At 39.6% G+C, this 21,628-nt stretch overlaps 1 protein-coding gene across 1 annotated transcript in view; it reads left to right on the top strand.

Annotated features, from left to right (window-relative positions):
* fstl4 (follistatin like 4) overlaps positions 1-21,379 on the top strand; it is a 200,462-nt gene extending 179,083 nt beyond the window's left edge. Inside the window, exons 12-16 of the mRNA XM_023342536.1 lie at positions 1,146-1,264; positions 3,501-3,650; positions 9,136-9,243; positions 14,897-15,006; positions 15,150-21,379. Coding sequence (XP_023198304.1) covers positions 1,146-1,264; positions 3,501-3,650; positions 9,136-9,243; positions 14,897-15,006; positions 15,150-15,852 — 1,190 coding nt within the window. The 3' untranslated portion in view covers positions 15,853-21,379. The remainder of the gene's footprint in view (positions 1-1,145; positions 1,265-3,500; positions 3,651-9,135; positions 9,244-14,896; positions 15,007-15,149) is intronic.
* Positions 21,380-21,628: the final 249 nt, after the last annotated feature.

Genomic DNA, 21,628 nt, shown 5'->3' with positions numbered 1-21,628 from the left:
CACCATTAAACCAGCAGTTTAACGCTTGAAGCTCCGCCCCTTTAAGAGTCACAGTTGTTGCTAAGCAACATATCAAACACTTTACATTCATACAGATTGGTTGCAGGCTGTCGGAGGACGCTGGATGTATTTCCCCGTTTTAATGGAGTTGAAGTTCTGCACATGTTCCAGCGGCCCGGTTTCATCTTTCGGTGGAATATAAACGTGTTGTGGAGCGCTTCTGCTGCGACGCCATCTTGGATGTTTTCTAAAGCAAAATACAGAGCGTGTTCGATACGTCATGATGCAAGTACGTTACGGGATCTGATTAGAAGAATCGTTAAGCAAGCAGCGAAACGGTTCCAAGGAACTGAACCGGCTCTCGATTCCCAGCCCGATGCGGCGGTTTCTCAAACTCTGTCAGGCCGAGCATCACTTACAACATTTAACAAACTCTCACAGACCACCTGACCTTAAACTGCCCCCACAACGACACAACATCTTACTATACACAGCCTGACATCAGAATATTAGTCTCTGAACTCATTGTCTTTGTTCCTCCTAATGTGAAAGGTGGCGCTGTTTCGTAAATGTGACTGGCCGAAATAAAACCACGAACAAGTCGACTCGGGACATTTTGAGTTATTGTGAGTTTTGAATTTATGGATTCTAAACTTTCCACCGGTATCTTCAGCTTTTCTTTTTAGTGACCCGGTTTTATTTTTAAACACAGTGCTGTGGTAAACTAGCTGCAGCGTTGAACTTTGAGCTCAAGCCACCTTAAATAAATGGTTGTTTACACTCAGTACCTGGCGGACCACTAGGGGGCGCCTGGGAACCACAGTTTGAGAAAGACTGCGATACAGAATGACATTTAGAAAAGCGGTACTGTATTTTATTATGCAAATGGCTCGTTTTTCCCTTGGATCTGGGATATTTAGAGCCGCCGTGTCTTCATCCAGCTGACAGCAGCGTCTGAAGGCCTGCACACTGTCCCAGCCTGCTAATATAATGGCTCGCTAACAGGAGTCCCACTGAGTCCCTCTGAAATTGAAATGTCCATCACATGCCAGATTTGACAAGAGTGGCATTTAGAGTGGCTCAGACTGCATTTGTTCTTTTTAAGGCGACATTTTGACAACATTTCCTTTCTTGTCCTGCTGTAGGGTTGAGTGTGGGAAACATGTTTTACGTGTTTTCTGATGAAGGCATCACCGTCCTGCAGCCCAGCGAATGTGAAATACGGAGACACCTGAAGCGGACAGAGAGGATCGTCGCGACCTACGTACGTAGATCTGAACCATGAAAACCTGCTCAGACCAACTCAACTTTTGCAAAACCTTTTTGATCCCAAAGGGAAGCTACATGTTGTTGCTTATATTTGAACATGCTAAAGAGAAAAGCCAGGTGAAGTCTAGATGTGTTTCAGTTATTGGTGTAAAACTGTAGGATGATTCTCTCCTTTCTTGGTGACTTGAATGTTTGAATACAAATACATGCCAGACTTTTCTTTTTCAGAAAAAGGAAGTATGCTGTGTTCACACCAAATGTCTGAGCGTTTTAACGTTTTGGGTTTAAATGCGTTTGGACGAGCCGCTGTTTCCGTGGCCGGTCTCTTTGTACAATGGCGGATGAAAGTGTGAGAGAGGCACCAAAGTATTACGCAGTGAAGCTTCTGGTCTTTGCTGAACATTTTGTGTTCAGTTTCTATTAAACAGCGGCGACAGTCATCATCTTATTTGGAAATATTGATACAACTCTTATTTATTCCTCTTCAAATTGCATATCAAATCTTCAGATTATTAAATTTGTTCTTTATTAAATCTTCCTACAGCGGTTTTCAGTCCAGGTTGATTTCCTCTGTCCTCCCTCCTCCCGCTGTCACAATGTGACTCTTTGCTTTTCTAAATATAATGGGATTATTTGTGTCCATTAGTCAATGGCTTCCAACTAAACGGTGAACACAGTTCGCCTTTGACCCCTGGGCTTTTCATCCACTGGATCTGAACGAGAGCCTTTAAAGGTTCAAGATTCTTGTTTTCTGGAGGAAAACTGGGTTTTTCAGGAGTGTGATGGTGTTAAGGATCGATGTAAACGCAGGAAGCCGTGTGGCGGCCAGTTCCTGAGTCCAGATGTTGGTGTGTGTCCGGCTTCTCTGGGCTTAGTGGGTTAGAAAACCAGGATAGTTTGGGTTTAAATCTGAATTAAAGTTTCTGAGTGGATCAGAAAAGCTCAGGACAGGTTTTAAAGATTCTACCTGATGATTTATTATTTTTATATTATCAATTATCAAAAGCATCATCAGTGCAAAACATTAAGTGGAAGGAAATGAGATCATATATTTGTGGTCAAAGTGAAGAGCCGTCTGGCGGCTCTGAGGTCGGATGAGGTGTGATTTATGATGGAGAACTTTAATTTAAGGGAATTTGGTTGTTTTTAATGTGATTTTTGCTTTAAGAGTCATAAGTCAAATTAAAAATGTGGAAACAACAAATTTAAAAATAAAATCTGTACGTCATGTTGCAGTAAGTTACTCCAACACTGCAAAAACACAAAATATTACCAAGTATTTTTGGTCAGATTTCTACTGCAAATATCTTAGTACATTTGAAATCAGATGAAACTTTCAGTAAGATATAAGAGCTTGTTTTAAATCCTCAATATTGATGAAAACGCAGATTATTTCACTTATAACAGGGGAAAATGTCTAAGCAAAATAATCTGCAGGTGGAACTGGAACTTTTTCATCAATATTAAGAAGTTATATATTTAAAATAAGCTCTTACATCTTGCTGACAAATTGTAAGTTATTTTTATTTGAAATGTATTAAGATATTTTGCCCTAGAAACTAATAAAATGCTACTTGGTAAGATTTTGTGTTTTTTCAGTGGCTGAGTTTCTCCTGTAGCAGTCTGTGTTACAGTGGTTCTTCTTTATGCTCCTAATCAGAACCAGTTTGAAATCTTTTGTGCAGCAGAATTTTGAAGTGACAGAAAAGATGTGAAGGATTCATACAAACAGTAAAAGTACGGCAACTAGCTAGCAATGCTAACGTTACGATTTGGTTGCAAAAATATTTTTTAGTGCAAAACTAAAGTTTAATTTCACTCTGTTGAAGTAATCTGGACTGCCGCTAGTTCACTTTATGATTAAAATACACTTTTTAATCATAAAATAGAATTGGTAGCTAATAAGGTTAACAACAGTTTTAGAGTTTTGATTCACAGGAATGTTTTACAGGCAAAGACTTTTTGCTCCCTCATCTTTTCACTGGTTTCACATCAGGTCAAGGGTCAATGTTTGTACTGGTGGCATAAAGTGATAACTGAACTCTACAGAAGCTACACAGGCAGCTCAGCTCCTCTTAAACTTTAGCATCCTTAGATCAGGTGAAACCGATCCAACAGGCTGAATTATCCCTCAAAAATATCTTCTTAAACGGACTGAATCACTCGGTGATGATCCCAGTGCCTGTGAATCTGCTGCTAACGTTTCTGCTTGTTTCATCCGATTTCCTCAGGAGGAGATGTGTCCTAAAGGTGAGGGCGTGTCTCCGCAGCGCTGCGTTTGGTCTTCAGCCGTCAACGTCAGGGAGAAGTACGTCTACGTGACCCAGCCGCTCCAGAGCCGGCTGCTGGTCGTCGATATCCAGGCCCAGAAAGTGGTTCAGGTGAGACCAGCTGCAGCTATAAACACAGATCTCACCACCTGCCTTATAAACCATCAGGAACTTTTTGAAAAAATTTACTTTCATTCGTATTTTATTTTTACTTGAGTAAAATTTCTGGATTTTCTTCCCACTGAATGAAAGACAAACATGTTTTAACCAGAAATCCACCAGACAGACTCAGTCCTGCTGGTTTTATTCAAGTTTATGAAGATTTTATTCAAACAAACTGATTTGGAAACATTTTATTTTGCCTGATTTTGTTATTTTTTATATTAATATGAATTATTATTATTTTTGTTTATAAAATATCAAAATGTCCACTTAACTTTACATTTTGGATGTAATTTTAAATATTAAATGATTATTAACTTGAGTAGACTTTTTTACTCTTGGATGGTTAGTTTTTACTTTTACAGGAGTAAAATTTGTTAAAATAGTGTTAATGTTGTTTTTAAAGGAAACCCAGGACAATAAATGAACTGATTCAGTGGTTTGTTTGGTCCAGACCTTCACAGCTTATGTTCTGGTTGGCATCTGGTTTGGTTGTTAGCGCTAAGCTAACAGGTTTAGCTTTATAACTGGCGGCAAAAGGAGAGTTTGGAAAGTGCATGGACTACAGGATGCTGGATAATGGACCGGCCAGCGATCCGTCGGGGTGAAATATTGTTTTAATAACCGAGCTCTGCTTTAAAAATCTCTACACATCTGTCCCAGATCTGCTGCGGTCTGTCTTTGTCTTCATGGTTTATCCACTAACATTCTCCAGAAACATCTGGAAGAGCTGCGTTTCTGCAGAGATTAAAGCAACAGATTATTTCCTAATGTGGAGTCAGTTGGTTTGACTAGTGAAGAATAATCATAAACTTTTGTTGGTTTATTGCATAAAATACAAATAACATTCTCTGAAGTTTGTGTTTGTAATGACAAAAGTTTAAGATTTATTCATTTATTTCCAAAATATTCTTCAAAAACACAAAATATGTTAATGCACTTGAAATTATTGAAATCAGAGAAAATTAATTTACAAGCAACTTTTCAGCTTGTTTTGAGTCAATAATTCCTTAATATTAATGACAAACGTCTGCTTCTATTGGCAGATTATTTTACTAAAAATATCTTGTCATAAGTGAAATAATAGGGAACAATATAATATTTTTAATCAATATTAAGTTCATAGTTCTTGCTGAAAAGTTGCTTGTTAGTTAATTTTGCTTTATTTTCACTAGAAACTGGGCACAAATACTTCAGATTTAGTGTTTTTGCAGTGTGCCCTTTGACCTTTTGTCCCCTTTGATCCTCAGCTGAAATAAGAAGTCAGAACTTAAAGGAAACACCAAATATTCACATCTTTACATGCATGTTGTCTCGGCATGTATGCTAGTTAAGATAAATCAGGCTACCTGCAGCGTTGTGCTGCCCAGGTGGGTGCCGGCTGCGCTGCCATTTATCTTACCTGTAACGGCTGTTTAGAGCCCGAACCCCTCAGGGCCCCTCAGGGCCCCTCAGAGGGTCAGCATCATTTATACTGAGGAGCAGGAAGAGAGGAAATTGGCCAAACTCAAGGCGAAGGAGGTGGGAGAGAAGGAAGGATATTAGCTGAAAGCTTGAGTAAGAGACAAAGAGGAAGAGGGACAGGCGCTGCGCAGGCAGCAGAGCAAACATGTCGTTATAAACCAGTTAAACGGCCTCATTATGTGGGGAAACAAGTGGCCCGAGGGCAGACGAGTCAAAGGTCATCCAAACAAACTGCTGCTGCTGAAATGTTGCTCATTTTCAATCTCAGGTTCTGATTTACAATAATTAGAGATTTTTCTCCCAATCAGGAACAATTTGTTTCTAATCTGTTTTTTAACTTTTGGTTTAGTTTTAGAATTTATGGTGATTTATGTATGCAACTATGTAGAGACATAGTTGCATGTTATTGTTTACATGTAGAAATTTTGTGCCTGTGCACAAAGCTGGAGGGCAAGAAGACGATACTTTTCCTTTTCCTTTCCATCCGTAGCGTAAAACCGTTAACAAATGAAACCTGGAGATGAAGTTTTATTAATTTAGATCGCTGCAGCAAAGGGAAAATAACGCAAAAACAATCGTTGAACAAAAACTCAAAACCACTCTGTCGGTTCTGCTACAAGGAGACTCGTTGCCATAGCAACTGACAACAACGCGCTAATGTTTCAGGATTTAACACCAAAAAACACTCAAACATTTCCCTCATAGAGAACAAAACATTCAGTTCGTTACAGTTTTATGTTTTCAGGCTCAATGTGATTATTAATAGGTGATCGTTGTGATAGATTAGCTGCTGCTGCTAATTACTACCTCTGCTACTGGCTAACAGTGGTGGTTAATTAGCTACAGCTGCTATTAGCTAAGCTAACACAGCAGTGGTAGGTTAGCTAATTTAAACATCTGCTCTACTGATGATTTGTTGTTGTTAGGTTTTTTAACTGAACTAAAACACACTGAATTCTGCAGCACATCAACATGTTTAGGTTGTCATAGTCAAGCTAGCATGACTGACCTACTTCCCTCTCCTTTGGTATTTTCTTTAAAACTTTTTCTGACCTTGTTATCTAGTTGTTATAGTGTTGACAATTAGTAGCAAAGCTCTGCGTTCATTTTTCTTTTTTATATCAGACGAACATTTAAGATTTAGCACATTATGTTGACAACTTGACAGCTAAAACTGATGCTAATCATCGTTAGCAAGCAGCTTTTTGCCCTCCAGCAGGAAGCTGGGGCGGGATCTTGCATTCATGATGTCACCCTACAATGTCTTTGAGTTCTTATTTGTTTTGGTTTTTTTTTTACAAACTTTCATTCCCTGTTACTTTGATACACTGAGATATTGTTAACATTATTGTGTTTAAAATCTTTTTTTTTTAATCTATTAACAGTTCTGCATGTCTAAATAAATCCCTAGTTCTTTCAGGTATAATCAGATCAAAGATAACTTCTAATTCTATCAAATATAACATTTTATCTTCAATTAAGAATAATACTAGTTCTGTAGTGGAAGGAGAAAGGCACATTATGTCCATAAAGATGTTTTCCTGACACTTTGCTTCAACCTTTATCATCCTGTGACCCACCAGCTGCTCACTTCCCTGTTTTACTCCATCAAACACTGGAAAACCTCTTTCCCATCCTTCATTGCCCTTTCTGAGCGCTGCGGCTCACCTGGCTGGCCTCTGGCTGCAGAGGGTTAATGCATCCTCCATTCCTCCTCCTCTTTCTTCTCCCTCTCTGGTGTCTCAGGGCACAGTGCACTTCTCTTTCAAAAATGTCCCTTAGAAGCAGAGGAGACGGCAGAATCCATGACCAGAGCATTTTTAAAACCGAGATTTTGCAAAATTCACATTTTGTACATTTTTGTAATTCCATTTAAATCTCAGCTGCTTCTGAAAACAGACCATGCACTTAAAAACATAACAAACAAAACAGCCACTTATTGGCCATATGTTAACATTTCTTGGTGTCTGGAAAATGAGCCGTTTAAAAAACTTTAATCTAACACAGGCACTGACCGTTACCTAGCAACTGCAGCAGAGCCCGCCGCTCCAGCACGGTTAGTCAGCTGGTTTTTCCGCTCTATGCATTGTACAATGGCTGCTGGAAAAGACACCCAGAAACCACCTGCTACATTCTGGTTGTTTGTGCAGGAGGCTCCACTTCTGCTTTTCAAAGTTGTACGGTTATATAATAGTTAATCTGTTTGCAGCCATTTTCTTGTGAGTGTAAGCGTTGAGTTGGGGGCGTGGCCAGCAGCTTGTTTGGATTTAAAGAGACAGAGGCAGATTTGAAGATGTTTAGAGCGACCCCTACCTGCTCAGTAGGTCACCTCTAAGTTCTTGCTCCATCGGTTTCAACATGCTGGTGGACTGGCTCCCAGGCTGCAGTATTGAGGGCCCGGCCTCAGCGTTACCTTTGCTCCCATCACACTGAAAACACGCAGAGCGTCCAGCTTCTCCTCAAAGTGTTCATAGACTCACGCTGAGTTGACACTTGGCTGACCGGAGCGGAGCAGAGGGCTGCACCCCCCATTACTGACAGCAGAGCTGCTGGTCTCGCTCCGCTGGTGAGCGTGTCAGCAGCTCCCCGCCGGCCGGCCGCCCGGCCACAGACCGGCTAATGGATTGTGTTATTCCTTGTTGTTGACATTGCAGCAGATCTGAGGTTGAGTTTATTCCCTCACCTCGCCGATCCCTCCGTGTTCTTTCCTCTCCCGGCTTTATTGTGTATTCTGTCTATTCTTGCTCATGTTGCGTTTCAGACAGAATCATTAAAGCGTCTCCAGCAGCAAACAGTACAGTACAAACAGTACAGTACATACAGTACAGTACATACAGTACAGTACATACAGTACAGTATAGCGTCTCATCGTTTCCCTGACGCCTCTGCTGAGTCTAAATTTGTTCATTCACAGTTCATGCAAAGTTTATCCCAGCTGGTGTTAGTTTTATCAACGTATCCAAAGCATTTCTTGGTTATTAGTCTGCACTGAATCCAACATTAAATCTGTCCTTCCAGCTCCAAGCAGCAGGATAATTAATCTGATGATTTCAGAGCAGCTAAAATCCAAAAATAAAATCTGTAACCTGAGCAAAGGTTTGAGTTCACAGCATTTTAAAAGCTGTCACTCTGTTAGTGACGCCTCCTGTTAGATGTATTTAAAAAATGAAAGTTAATCCTCAGTATATAAAACCTTACTGTTTGAATTAATATGTTTCCTTGTATTTATTGGTTGCTCAGCTGGACAGATGGTAACCGCAGAGAAAACCCAAAACTAACTTCAGGGGCTGCTGCAGGCCAAACCTTGTAGTTACATTCATATCTTCGTATTATTAAAATGTCTTCTCTGGTAGTTTGATACCAGATTTTTTTTATTCAGAAACTATTTTAAATATTTCAAACGCCTTACAGTCTTAACAGAATCTGGTTTGTTGGTGCATTAGTTGGCAAATAAAAGACAAGAGGTCAAAAGTTCAGTAAAGTAGAACGCAAAGCAGCTGCTGACTCCACAAATCTGTTCTTTAGCCAGATTCTTTGGACCCGTTAGAGGCTCCAAAGCACTTTGGGCTAGTCTGTAGGGTTTCCTCCAGCAGGACCAGAATACATTATAATGACTCAGATCAGTGGTCTCCCTGTCTATGGAACAAATTTCATTTAAATTAAATTTGCTCAACATAATGACACTAACCACACCGGTAATGTTGTTTTGTTGTTAAAAATGCTTTCCACTCTCTTCAGATTGAAAAACATTTTCAATCTGTTGGACTTTGTGTTGGTCTGTGAACTAAAATCCCAGTAAAACACATTAAAGGGTCTAATGTGCCAAAATGTAAAAATGTTTCAGGGATGTTGAAGCTTTTCCAGTTTTCATCTGAATTATTGCTGCTGTTTTTCAAGCTCTGCTTTTTGCTGCCTCTTTTTCTGGTGTAGTTAAAACATTTTAGCCGTTTCTCCTCGTTTTGACCGCTAGGCGGTGGCAACAGACCCGTTTCCTGTGAAGATGCTCTACGATAAGTCACATGACCAGGTGTGGATTCTTACCTGGGGCGACATGGACAAAACTCACCCAACTCTCCAGGTAAGAGTGACATGTAAATGTTATATTACTCTGCATTGATCAGCCATGATCGTTAAATTTTCCAATACTCTGATGTCAATATGGAAAATATTAAATGTCCACAAATCTTTAGTCTGTATTTTGTAATTGTGGTGTTTCCATTAAATGACATTAAATAAAAATGACGTGGATGTGAACAGCCAATCAGAGGAGCCATCGGTGTCTTGGCGATAAGCCCCGCCTACTTGGGAGCGGCTAGGTTTGCTGCGTTTTGTGGAAACTGTATTGTGGATTCAACACGTTGGAATGAAACAAAACTTTTAATGAACTGTGATGCTGTGAGAGCTCACAGCCGAAAAAACAAACTACAAACCAAGAAGAAGACTACTTCCTGTTGTCGTCTTTGTGGTTTTCGCCAGTAGTAACATCCTGTTACAGCGACATATATCTATTTCAGTACGGCTGAAAAACCACATCATCCTGCAGCTTTTTTATGGAAAAACATGAGTTTGTTTCCATTAAGCAAATTAATTTTTGTAATGTCAGTTTGTGCAACGCAGATATTGATTGTTGAAGCAGCGCTGCTGCTGCTCCTGCTGCTGCTGCTGCTGCTGCTGCTACTGCTGCCTCGTTTTTACACCAGGGCTCCACTATGCAGGCGGCTCAGAGTAAAGAAACCGTTCCTGATAACTAATTGAGCTCAGTTGTGTTGGTGTGATTTAAACGTGATGCGTTGCAGCAGCTAAACTATCCATGTTTCAGAGCGGTTAGCAGCAAAGCAGCAGCTGCAGGCCTGGCGTCCCTTCGGACCGCTGGCGCTGGAGGCTTCACAGATGAGGGATGATCGCAGGTGTGGCTGTGTTTAATCCACCTCAGGGGAACCGGCCCAGATGAGCGAGGAGAGCGCGGCTGCAGAGGGTCGATGATGGTGTTGTTTTAAGGTTTTGTGTTTGCTGATCATAATCTCTGGAACAAACACAAACGTGGAGGGAGGGGATCCCATCGCAGCCGGGTTCTGCTCGCTCTTTGGGGAAGTTCTGTCTGTTTGCTCTAACAAATACGCAGAGGTGATATGCAATCAAATTTATTATGTTTCTGTTTGAATGAGCAATTAGAGATGAATGAATCTTTTTCCAGCACAGCTGCTGGTTTTCATGAGTACAGGTGGAATAATGTGAAGGTGGCGTCGTCACGGTTACAGATTATCACGTTTAGCAAATATGTGGAAAAAGACAAAGTTCATTTAAAAATAAGAATATATTTTAAATATTTAGTAAAATCCATCATTTCACAATTATTGGAACTCCTGTTAACATAAACCAGCGTTTAATCTCTCATTTCACTCCTCAAACTTTGAGTAATATTTCAATCTTTAATCTGAGATTATAATGGGTGATGTTCATTTTGTGCCCAGTGAATCATTTCTTTATGTTTTGGATCGTTTTCTCCTTCAAGCAGAACTGACTTCATACTTTTAGTGTAAATCTCAGGAGACGTTTCCAAAACCTTTTACCAAACTGATTCTGAAACTATGCTTGAATAAAACAAAGACGGTTTATTACAGAAATACGTCACAGAAGATGTAATTTTATTACCCCAGTTATAAATCACTTTATTCTTCCAGCAGCTAAAATGTTTTCCAGAGGAACTGGCTGACTTTGCAGAGGACAGTTGATCAAATCACCACATTAAATTTGCAGCTCATGCTGAGCATGCATGTGGTCACAGTAGACAGGAAAACTGTTTGAACAGAAAATAAACTTCCAGAAGAACCTGACAAAAATGATGTTAAATTAGGATTTAAATTAAAATTACAACAGCAAAAAAAGAATCTAATCTGTAATCTGGATTCACCTCGTCATGCTGATGTTTTGCAGACAAACGCTGTAAAGTTTCTATTAGTTGCTGAATATTTGTCTTTCTGCAGATCTAAAGGTGCCACTATGGGAAACTCACCATCTGTGTTGGTTTTCACAGTTTCTGCTGAGTTTCAATCTGTGAGGCCAAACAGGCAGCAAGTCTGAGCGCAGAATGAAAAAGTACAATTTATTTGAGTTTTTAGTGCTTCAGCTTTGGTTGGTAAATGATTTGGATTTGATTCAAATATTTTGTTCAGACAAAATAATTTCAGCCTCATTTAATCTGAAACAACCAGAGAGAGCGAGCGAGAGAGAGAGAGACGTTTAGCACAGAAATGTTTTTCATCTCGTCCCTGCAAACCTCCAGAAGTAATGAATAATTAGAGAGCAGGGCATGAATCTATCAAAAAACGCAATTGCACGGAAGCCGCATAATGGATTGCAGGCTACATGGATCACAACGCAAATAAATGTTCTGATAATGTTAATGTCATTTGAAGTGAAAGTAATTGACCCGTTCGGCAGCAGCGATGTGGCTTCGCTTCAGCGGCTCCAACACGTGTGACGGTTTGAGAACCGCTGGGCTTCAGGACGGTTCAATAACTCTGAGTAAATATCAGAGTGGCTGTCAATTCATCAAAGACGAGAGCATAAATCTCCCAGTCAGAGACGGACACGGCCTTCCCAGTCCTGCATGAGAACTGGTGAAATAATCAGCTCATTTCTAAACGCAGTAAACAACATGGTGATGACACAACAAGCAACACAACTGAGTAGAAGAAGGTGCAACAACATTTTCTGGTGAAAAGTGTTTGAGTTTGTACAAGAAAACAGGAGAAACAGGAAATGATGGTAGGAAAGGTCACCTAAAGGTCAGGGTGATAAATAGCCTTAAAAAAATGTAATTATAACTAAATGTACACATCTGCATAAACAGGATTCAGTGAACATATTTAATTCATTGTAGTAAATAAAAATACCTGCTGAGCCTTTGAACTGAAGCTTTTGAACGACTGAAAACGGTTTCAGTTTTTCAGTTTCTTCTTGTTCAGGTCGAGTTAATGTGTCTGTGAACGTAACTCACCTGGTTCTGCTCATAAACGGGATTCAAAACAGTTTTAAACAGCTAGTTTAGAAACCGACCCGAAACTCCTGAGTGTTGATCAAATTACCGACTTTACCTGAATCCACAAGTTATGATTTATTTCATAAACAACGTTTCCCCTTAAACCGGAGCAACTTAACATACAGAGATGCTAAGCAGCTGTTTCCATGCTAGGCTACATGATGCAAAGAGTCAATAGAAAACTGATATTAGGATTAACTGCCTTTTCTCAAAAGGAGCAAATTCATAATAAATATATGATCAATGATCATTGACTAAATGATCATTTGAACAATTACTTCCTACCAAACAACTTGCATTAACCGTTTTCTGGTTAATACAAGTTGCCATGGTGGTTAAAAGGTGAAAGGTCAAATGTGACATCCATAAATTCACTAATAAAGCAAGAAAATGCTTCCAGTGAAATAATTGTAATTATAATGTAATTTGACTGACATAATGTGGAGAAAAACAAAATTGATTCATCCTGCAGGCTTTTGATCATTTTCTTAAGTTACACTTTTAATTTAAGAATCAAACACTGATTGAGTATTTTCCTCATAATCCATAATATAATCCATAATACGGGTTATTGCTTCTCAGGAGCGACAAGAAGAGTAATCCAGTGTGACACGCAATACAAGCAGTAATATTAAAACGCCTTGGAAGGTTTATTGAATTTTCTAAATGACGAATTAATAGAACCATTGTTAGGATTAGTATTAAATTTAGAAACGTCCAAATCCTGCAGAGTGAATACTCTCCGCTGTGCCAGAACCAAATCCCGTTTGGTTTTGGGTCGGAGTGAAACTCCAGCGGGTCGCTGAGTGGATGAGCTTTAACAAAGGCGCCTGTGGCATTAATGGAGAGCACCTGCAGCACGGCAGCTGCCTAATAATACATGAGTGATTGTAGATTAAACTCATTAACTCCCATCACTGCCACGGCTCTGCAGTGCTGCTAATGACATTTTGTTAACGAGGTTTTTTCTTTCTTTCTTTAAAACGAAGCTGTGTTCTGTTTAAACAAGCTGGTTTGTCCAGAGAAATGTAAAAAAGAGCATTTTGTGGGACTGAGACATTAATAACTTGTTTGTTTTTGTCCACCCAAGAAGGAGGCGGGTCAATAAAGTCTGACTTAATAAGTTGGTTACTTTATGCAATAGAGGCACACAGGTATGTAAAGTTGGTTAAAAAGAAATCAATGGTTGGTAGAACATCCAAAATATTACTGAAGTCAGAGTCAAAAAACAGCTGTCCAAGAAAATACTGAAGATTAAAGAAGTATTTGGTGAAAAGTACTCAAATACTGAGTAACTGATCAAATGATCAATCATTTAATATTCAAAACTTACATCATCTTTGGGGCGTGCTGTGGTGGTGCAGCGGGTTAGCACGCCTCACAGTCCTCGACGCGGACGTTGCGGGTTCGACTCCCAGTCTCGGCGACCTTTGCCGCATGTCCTCCCCCCTCTCCTGTCTGCCTGCTGTAGAAAAAAATATGAGCCACTAGCGCCGCAAAAACTCTTCGGAGAAAAAAATGGAAATAAAATAATAATAAAAAAAAAAACTTACATCATCAGACGGACCAAAATATAAAGTTATAAAGTGTAAATTTTGGTATTTTAAGGACCAAAATGGCAATAATTGATATTAGTAACAAAGAATAACAAAACTGTCATTTTAAACAAACCGTGAGTCTCTGGGGGACAGAAGGACAAACGTCTGCAAAGTAAAGAAGACGGCACAGCGGGTCAAAGGGCATTTTACTTTTGTCAAACACTTCGGTCCGATTTGACTCGGACCTGATCGCCATGTTATGAGGATGATTCGTGTTTTGAGAACTTTCCGAGGCGAATCAAAGGTCGACGAACATTCGCTTCACTTTGCAAACTTGCTGATTCAGAGCCAGGAGGCTGACATGAAAGATGAGGCTTTTACAGCGGCTTGTTCTCCTGAGACAACCATCTCTGAGTGAGACGCTGCTACAGAGAACTGAGGCAGAGCCACATATCATCGGCTCAGGTCATAAACTGCAGATGTTTATCTGCTCCAGGATGTATGAGGGTGTCACCTGAACAAGCTCTGGTGGTTAGGATCTGACAGATGAGCCTTCGTTTTACCTGACAAGAAGAAAAAACAAATCCCAAGGTGTTCAGGAGGAGCTAAAATATCACATACTGCTTATCGGAAGGAATTCATTTATATACTTGAACAGACAAAACTCTAATCTACAGCAAAGTTCTAATCTTCTAATCTACTTATAAATAATATAAGTACATAACTATTGAGTACTCTACCCACCTCTGGGTAAAAGTGATAAATATCAGTGATATTTACTGCGTACTGCAAAATTAGCTAATGTAGCTTTTTTCTGCTAGCTAAGACGGACATGTAGCCTTCATGGATGTTATTACCTGAACTCACTCTGCCAGTCACCAGAAAGATTTCCTACATTCTTTACAAAGCTCCTCCATGTTGTACAAACTCTTCCTGTTCACTAAGTAGTGAAATATATCACAGCCAATATGTTTATATACATTTCTTTTAAATTTGGTCAGTAAACTTTGTGTTTGTTGTTGGGAAGCCATGGTTCATCTATTGTTTGCCTACCAAGATGGCGCCGATCACTTCCGGTTCAGACTTGTGGGAACTATGTACAACAAAGTTTACAGAAAGCTCAAGTTTCTGCATATTTCTGGTGTTTCCAGGTAATTCCTCAAGCCAGTGTGGGTGAAGTTCATCACGCCATCCGAACCACTTTCCAAAGGGTGACGGATTTCTTCATCCCTCCAACTAACCTCATCATAACTCATGTGAGGTAAACCATCCACGTCTGACTCTCCAGTAGCCTTCCTGCTTGCTCAATCAGAGCAAATGAGAATTTCCCTGTGTAATAATCCCGTCCCCTCCAAAAAAGCCTTGACAGGTAATTAACCTCCTGTTTGATCTTCGTCTGTGTAGGTTTGCATTCGTCTTCCTGAAAAATGAGCCGGCGGTCCACAAGATTGACCTGGAGACCTTCCACCGCGTCAAGACCATCAGCCTGAAGAACTACAGCTGCATCCCGGCCAGCATGGCCTACACACACCTGAGCGGCTTCTATTTCATCCAGTGCCAGAGCAAGAGCCTTCTGGGCGCTCCGGCCCAGCTTCTCGTCGACAGCGTGACGGACACCGTCATCGGCCCCAATCACAACATCACAGGCCAGGCTTACGTGTCGCCAGACGGTCGCTACGTCGTGACGCCGGACCCGAGGCGCTCCAAGCTGACGGTTCAGACAGTGTCCTTCCAGGGAGAGCTAACGCTAAACCAGGAACTGGACGAGTCCATAAGCGTCTCCGATATGGTTTTCCAGCCTTCTTTCACGGAATCGAACCAGCACATGTTGGTGGCGGCGTCCGGGTCGGGCTCAGACCTGCTGTTTGCCGATCTGTCATCAGGACGCACGGAGGTTCTCCGGAGCCTCAAAGAGCCCCTGGCCGCCCAGGCCTGGCCGTGGGGGGGCCCCAACCGAGTGATCGTCTCCAGCGGCTTGTTCGGACAGTACCTGGTGACGCCGTCGGTCGAGTCGCTCTTCATCCTGGACGGCAAACAGAGAACGCCGCACTGCGAGGTTTCAGACATCAAAAGAGCCAACACAGTGGTCTGGGTTGGAGAGGTATGAGTAAAAAAGAAAAGCCGGAAAAACGGAGACTTAGAATTAGAAGTAAATAAGAAATCAGGCCAAATTACCTATCATTAAGATTTACGTGAACCCAACCTGGGACTGAGAGGGGAAACACGCCTGAGAGACGTATCAAAATACACCTAAAAATAGAGAAAATACTAAGAAAATCTGTTGTGATATTTCTATTGGGAGAAAGTGTCAATGCCGTTCAGTGCAACAGTGATCTATGTGCACTTAACTCTACAGAATTGTACATTATTGCACTTCCTTCCATGTTATCACAGCAAATAGGTACCTGAAGAGGCGAAAGTAACAACTATGAACTATGCACAATGCTCACTTTTTTTTAAGAATAAAAAGCTTTCCCAGTTTTGTTAATCTCATGTTTGTTGTTCTCACCAGTGCTGCATATAGTCACCAGTCTGTCTTGTCTGCCTCTAGTGTGTAGTGTTCTGAGTCCTTTTAAAAGCGAACATGTTCACTCATGGTATTGTACTGTACTCTCTGAAAGCTTTCATTCATACTGGCAGAGGTTGGCTTCATGCACTTATCTAATTCCCTCTATTTCCATTGCCTATCCAAAGAGTCCAATTGGTCCATTAAGTAACTCTGGATGCTTCAGTCGCAGAGGAAACAGAAAGTATGTAGCGATCTCCACAATGGTTTAATCTCCCCCAACTCGCTGTTAGCCATGTTTACAGCACAGCGCCGCGCTGTGAAGCCTAAAAACGCCACTTAGCCGATCCATCGAGGCAACGGCTCCGTTTTACTCTGAGGCCGAGGAAAAGCAGCGTCGTACATCCAATCTGATGAGCATTTGTGCATCCATTCAGAACATCAACAGGCGTCCACGTTTTAAGAAGTTCTGGTTTAACCCTTTGAGCCCCAAGTTTAAAAACTCCGGCTGGATTATTTTAACTGTACGAAATGCTTTAAATCTCCTGTGAGTAAATGATTCGCTCATTTATCCATAACTGGAAATTTCAACATAATAGTCATATTCATAATTTACCTTCTATTAAGAGTGGCCCTCAGATTAATTTCACTTCCTGCTCTGGCAGGAAGTGACATAACCTGACATTGCCTGGAAAGCGCAACGTCTCAGAAACCGTTGGAATTTTTTCAGATGGCGCAAAGTGTCACTGAATTACGATACTGCAAATTTGGCTGTCGACACATTCGGCCTACAAGGATTAAATGAGATGCCAGAAAAAGCATTTGGAGTTTTCTCTGCACACTGCCAGTCAGCTGGCTGAAACACAAATATTCTGCTGTTTGAGAAACTTAAATGCTTGTTTTTGAAATTATACGCAGTGTTTCTGTTAAACAACAGAAGCAGAAAGCTCAACTATCCAATAATCAGCTTGGTTCTCAGGAATTGCCGTCCTTCGTTCTTTCACACCCGACCGACTGATTCGCAAATCCGCTGGATGGGAAACATGGCTGCAGTTTGAGTTTAGAAAATCTCTTGGAAAGGAGTTTAAATCACAGCAGTGGTACTTCAGAAATATTTTGTGGCTGTAAAACTTTTTAAAAACATAAGCAAGTTCAAGCAAGCTGTGTAACTGTTTATTAAAATATATTCTTTATCTTTGAAAACCATTAGCAATATGTAATTTATACAAAACCACTGAGAATATAAGCTAGCTGTGAGGTTAATAATCCCATGGACCCGTTGCATGCTGTTTTTTACATTTTTCCAGCACAACCCTGGAGAGCAAAAAGACGATTGTTTCCTTTTCCATCCACGGCGGCGCTGTCAGAACCGTTAACTGGATCTGGTTTTCATTCAGTGCAGAGCGCCACAGCAAAGGGAAAATAACACAGAAAAAGTCGTTGAACAAAAACTCAAAACCTTTTTTTTTTTTTTTTTGCTCTGTCAACTACGTTACACACAGACTGGTTGTCATAGCAACTGACAACAATGCCACTTAATGTATCAGGATTCAACACCAAAAATCACTCCAACATTTCCCGCACAGAGCAGAACATTCGGTCTGTTACACTTTTATGAGTTCAGGCTTAATTTTGTGATTATTAATAAGTGATCGCTGTGGTACATTAGCTACCGCTGCTAACTGCTAAGCTAACACAGCGGTGGTTGGTTAGCTAATTTAAACACCTGCTGTACTGATGATCTGTTATAGTTGGTGCTTAGGTCGCCTTTTCCTTTACTTTTTAATTTAACTAAAACCCACTGAATTCTGCAGCACATCTACATGTTACGTTTGTCATAGTCAAGCTAGCATAACTGATCTACTTCCCTCTCCCTATTTTTTTTACATTTAAACTTTTTTCTTACCTTATCTAGTTGTAGTGATGACAATTAGCAGCAACGCTCTGTTTCTTTTTCTTTCATATATAAAGCGAACATGTAATGTTTATCACGTTATATAAAACCAATGCTAGTCATCGTTAGCGAGCAGCTTTTTGCCCTCCAGCAGGAAGCCGGGGGCCGGATCTGGTGTGTGACGTTGCGCTGCAATGGGTTCATGGATTCTTAGAGAAGTTACTAAATGAACACCAGCAACTCTTTGTATGAGAATAGCACATTTTCTCCAGCCGAACTGCATCATTCTTGGTGTAATTGTGTTTCTGCAGTTGCACTAATCATCGCAATGATGAGCTATTAGCAGCCAGACATTTCTGCAGCTTCTGTAATAATGACTGGAACAAGAAAGCCTCACTAAGCACATCTGCCTCTCAACAGCAGGGCTGCTCTGCACACCAATGCTCAGCTTGGACGACTCGCTTAATGGACTCACATATCGGACCACAACGGCTGATGAGCGACTTTTGTTTCAAATGATGAGGTTAGTCAGAAAGCTGATTCTAGGTCTATTTGTAGATGATTAAGGAAAATCATATATTTAGAATAACACAGCAGCAGTTATCAAAAAGTCTGAAAACTTTAACTTAACTTTCCGTCTTCAACAGCAGAAAGCAGGAATCAAAACGAAGAGATACACTGCAAAAACAATCTTACCAAGTATTTTTAGTGTTTTTTTCTAGTGCTTATAAAATGTTACTCTTGAATTAAGACAAAACTTACAAGTATATTCAGCAAGATATAGAAGCTTGTTTTAAGTAAATATTTACTTAATATTTATGAAAAAGTTCTTGTTCTACTGGCAGTTAAATTTACTTAAAACAGCTTCTGTATCTTGCTAATAAGTTATATTTAATTTAGTCTTAATTCAAGTGTGTAAAGCTATTTATGCTAAAAACTAGACTAAAATACTTGGTAATATAGTACGTTTTTGCAGTATATTAATTATTCATGCAGTTATGCGCTGTATGAACAAAGTCAACAAAATGCTACAAAATTTAAACCTCAAATCTGAGAGCAAAACCTGAAAACTATCTGGATAAATTAACGTTTTATTCATTTACAGTTTTAACGACGTTATTCTGAGTGACTTGCTACATTAATAATAATAAACGTAAATAAAAATTAATCTGTTTAGGTCACATGTGTGTGTCATGACAGAAACTTTGCTTCTTTTGCTCAAATGTAATCAGTTTTTAAGCTAACCTCATTAGCCGCGGTGCTTCAGTGGATAAATTCAAGAGATCCAAATCTTTACTTTTTAGTTTTAGTTAGTTGCTCTAAATTCACACAATGCCTTAATCTACATTATGTAGCTAAGATGTTGTTACTATAAACGTTGATCCTTTGGATCATGGAGGCAACTCACTTATTCAGCATTTCTCATCAGAAGATTTGTGCGTTTTGCTAAATAGTTAACTTGTGCATTTGGTGTTTTGTCTGCAGCCACAACAATTTAGTTTGAGGCAGAATGGAGACATTTTTATCAACAATTATGAGTTTTTACATGAGTTTCTAGAGGTTCATGTGATTTTTCTGAGTACAGATTAAACTTTTCATCGTTCTGCATATTTGCGACGTTACGACCACAAATTTCAAAGTACGTAGAACATCCTAAAGTAGGATAAAATGCATTAAATCCTCTTTTCTCTAATCAAAAAATTAAGTTATAAAATACAAAACTACTAGAACAGGATTCCACATATCTCAAGTCTAGGGAAGAGACACAAAAATAGTTATTTTTCTGAGAAATGGTATATTTTAAATGTAAGAATTTTATATTTACATCAAACTGATATCAGGTGGAAAATTAATTAGATTATCTGCCAGCTTAACAGACATCCTGCTTACCAGCTACATTTTCCACAAAATTCTATTTAAACCTTTCCTAAGCTTTATTTGAGCCAGCTGACCAGCAAAGCGCAGCAACTTGAGGGAGAAAACGGCAGTGAATCCATCGTTTTTCTGGCATGTCATTAAAATTACTTTAAATTTAAAGGTGCGATACACAAGCATCTGGTGATTTGGAAACTAACTGTTAAAAACCAGAAGATGACAGAAAACATGTAGAAAGTGTCAGATCAGATGAGATTAAAATTAAACTTTTAGCCGTTCATGAATCAGAAAAAGATATCAGATTGTGGTGAATATTCACCTTCCAGCACTAACAGACAGAGCTGCAATACATAGATTTCATTCAAAGGATATACAAAATCTCAACAAAAAAATGGCTTGAGAATCCAATCTGAGCCTGAACCATTTCACAAAGAGCAAATATTAGTTTTAATTGTCCAAAGTTGGCAGAAATGTCCCAAACAAAACGTGCTCTTTTCTTTCACTTCACAAATCTACATCATATTCAAACAAAATATCAATAAATCTAAATAAAAAGCACTGAGGTTTGTGGTTGTAACACGCTAAAATGAAGAAAAACAGAAATTTAACTCTGCAGATCACAAGTACTCACAGCCATTTAAATGAAATGTTGCCGGCTTTTATTTTGGCAGGTCAAACATCTTAAAAATAAAATCCACAAACTAAGATGTCAAAGTGTGGTGTTAGCATGTAGCAACCCCAGTTTACTTTAATTATTTGTCTGAAGATATTTGCTGCTAATGCAACATTTAAAACTAAAGACAATTTTGAGAATATCAACAGCGATTTGTTGATGTTTCTTAGACCACTGTTGCACTGAGAAGACAAACGTGTCTGAATACGTTATGCTGTCGTTTTATTTTTTTAAATAAATGTTGAACTAGTTTTTGGCTCTGCTTCCTGAAGTTCCAACTACATAATGATCCAAATTCACTCCCATCTAAATCTGAATCCTGCATGTAACCAAACAACTCTGCAACATGACCTCTGACCTCGCACTGATCACCCAAAAGCTGCTTGTAAAAGTCACTTTTCAGTAAGACACACCACTGCTGAGCCAAGGAGCGAGAGCAAACCGATGATTCTGGCTGCTGCTGTCGTTCTGTGGATCAGCGTTCCTGTTTTAGGCCGAAGAGCGGCGGCGTAGAGCCGCGCTGCTCGGTGTGATAGAACCACTGCTGTAGATAACATTGTTCCAGATAGGACACCTTCTGACATGACATGAACCTGTACAGTTTTCTTTATGCATTTTGTGTGTTCTGGTTTATGAGGGAATTGTTTTGTAAGAAAAAAATGGAAATAAATATATTGTTAAAATCATTTTCATGTGGTTCAGAGTCGGTTTTTCCAACTAAGTTGGTATAAATGGTTAAAGTTTGATGATAAAGGTGCAGCATTTCTAATTTACATCTAAATGCAAAATCAGTCAAATAAAGTTTAATCTGTGATATTGTATTAGCAGCTCCCTTTAAAATATTAATTTGAAACATTTCTGATCTGCATGCATAAATAAAATTACTAATTTTTTCAGGGACGTTTTACAAAAAGCAAAACTGACTGAGGATAGTT

The sequence above is a fragment of the Xiphophorus maculatus genome, chromosome 11 (assembly GCF_002775205.1).
Source record: "Xiphophorus maculatus strain JP 163 A chromosome 11, X_maculatus-5.0-male, whole genome shotgun sequence".
Lineage (NCBI taxonomy): Eukaryota > Metazoa > Chordata > Actinopteri > Cyprinodontiformes > Poeciliidae > Xiphophorus > Xiphophorus maculatus.
This window is presented reverse-complemented; position numbering and strand designations above follow the sequence as displayed.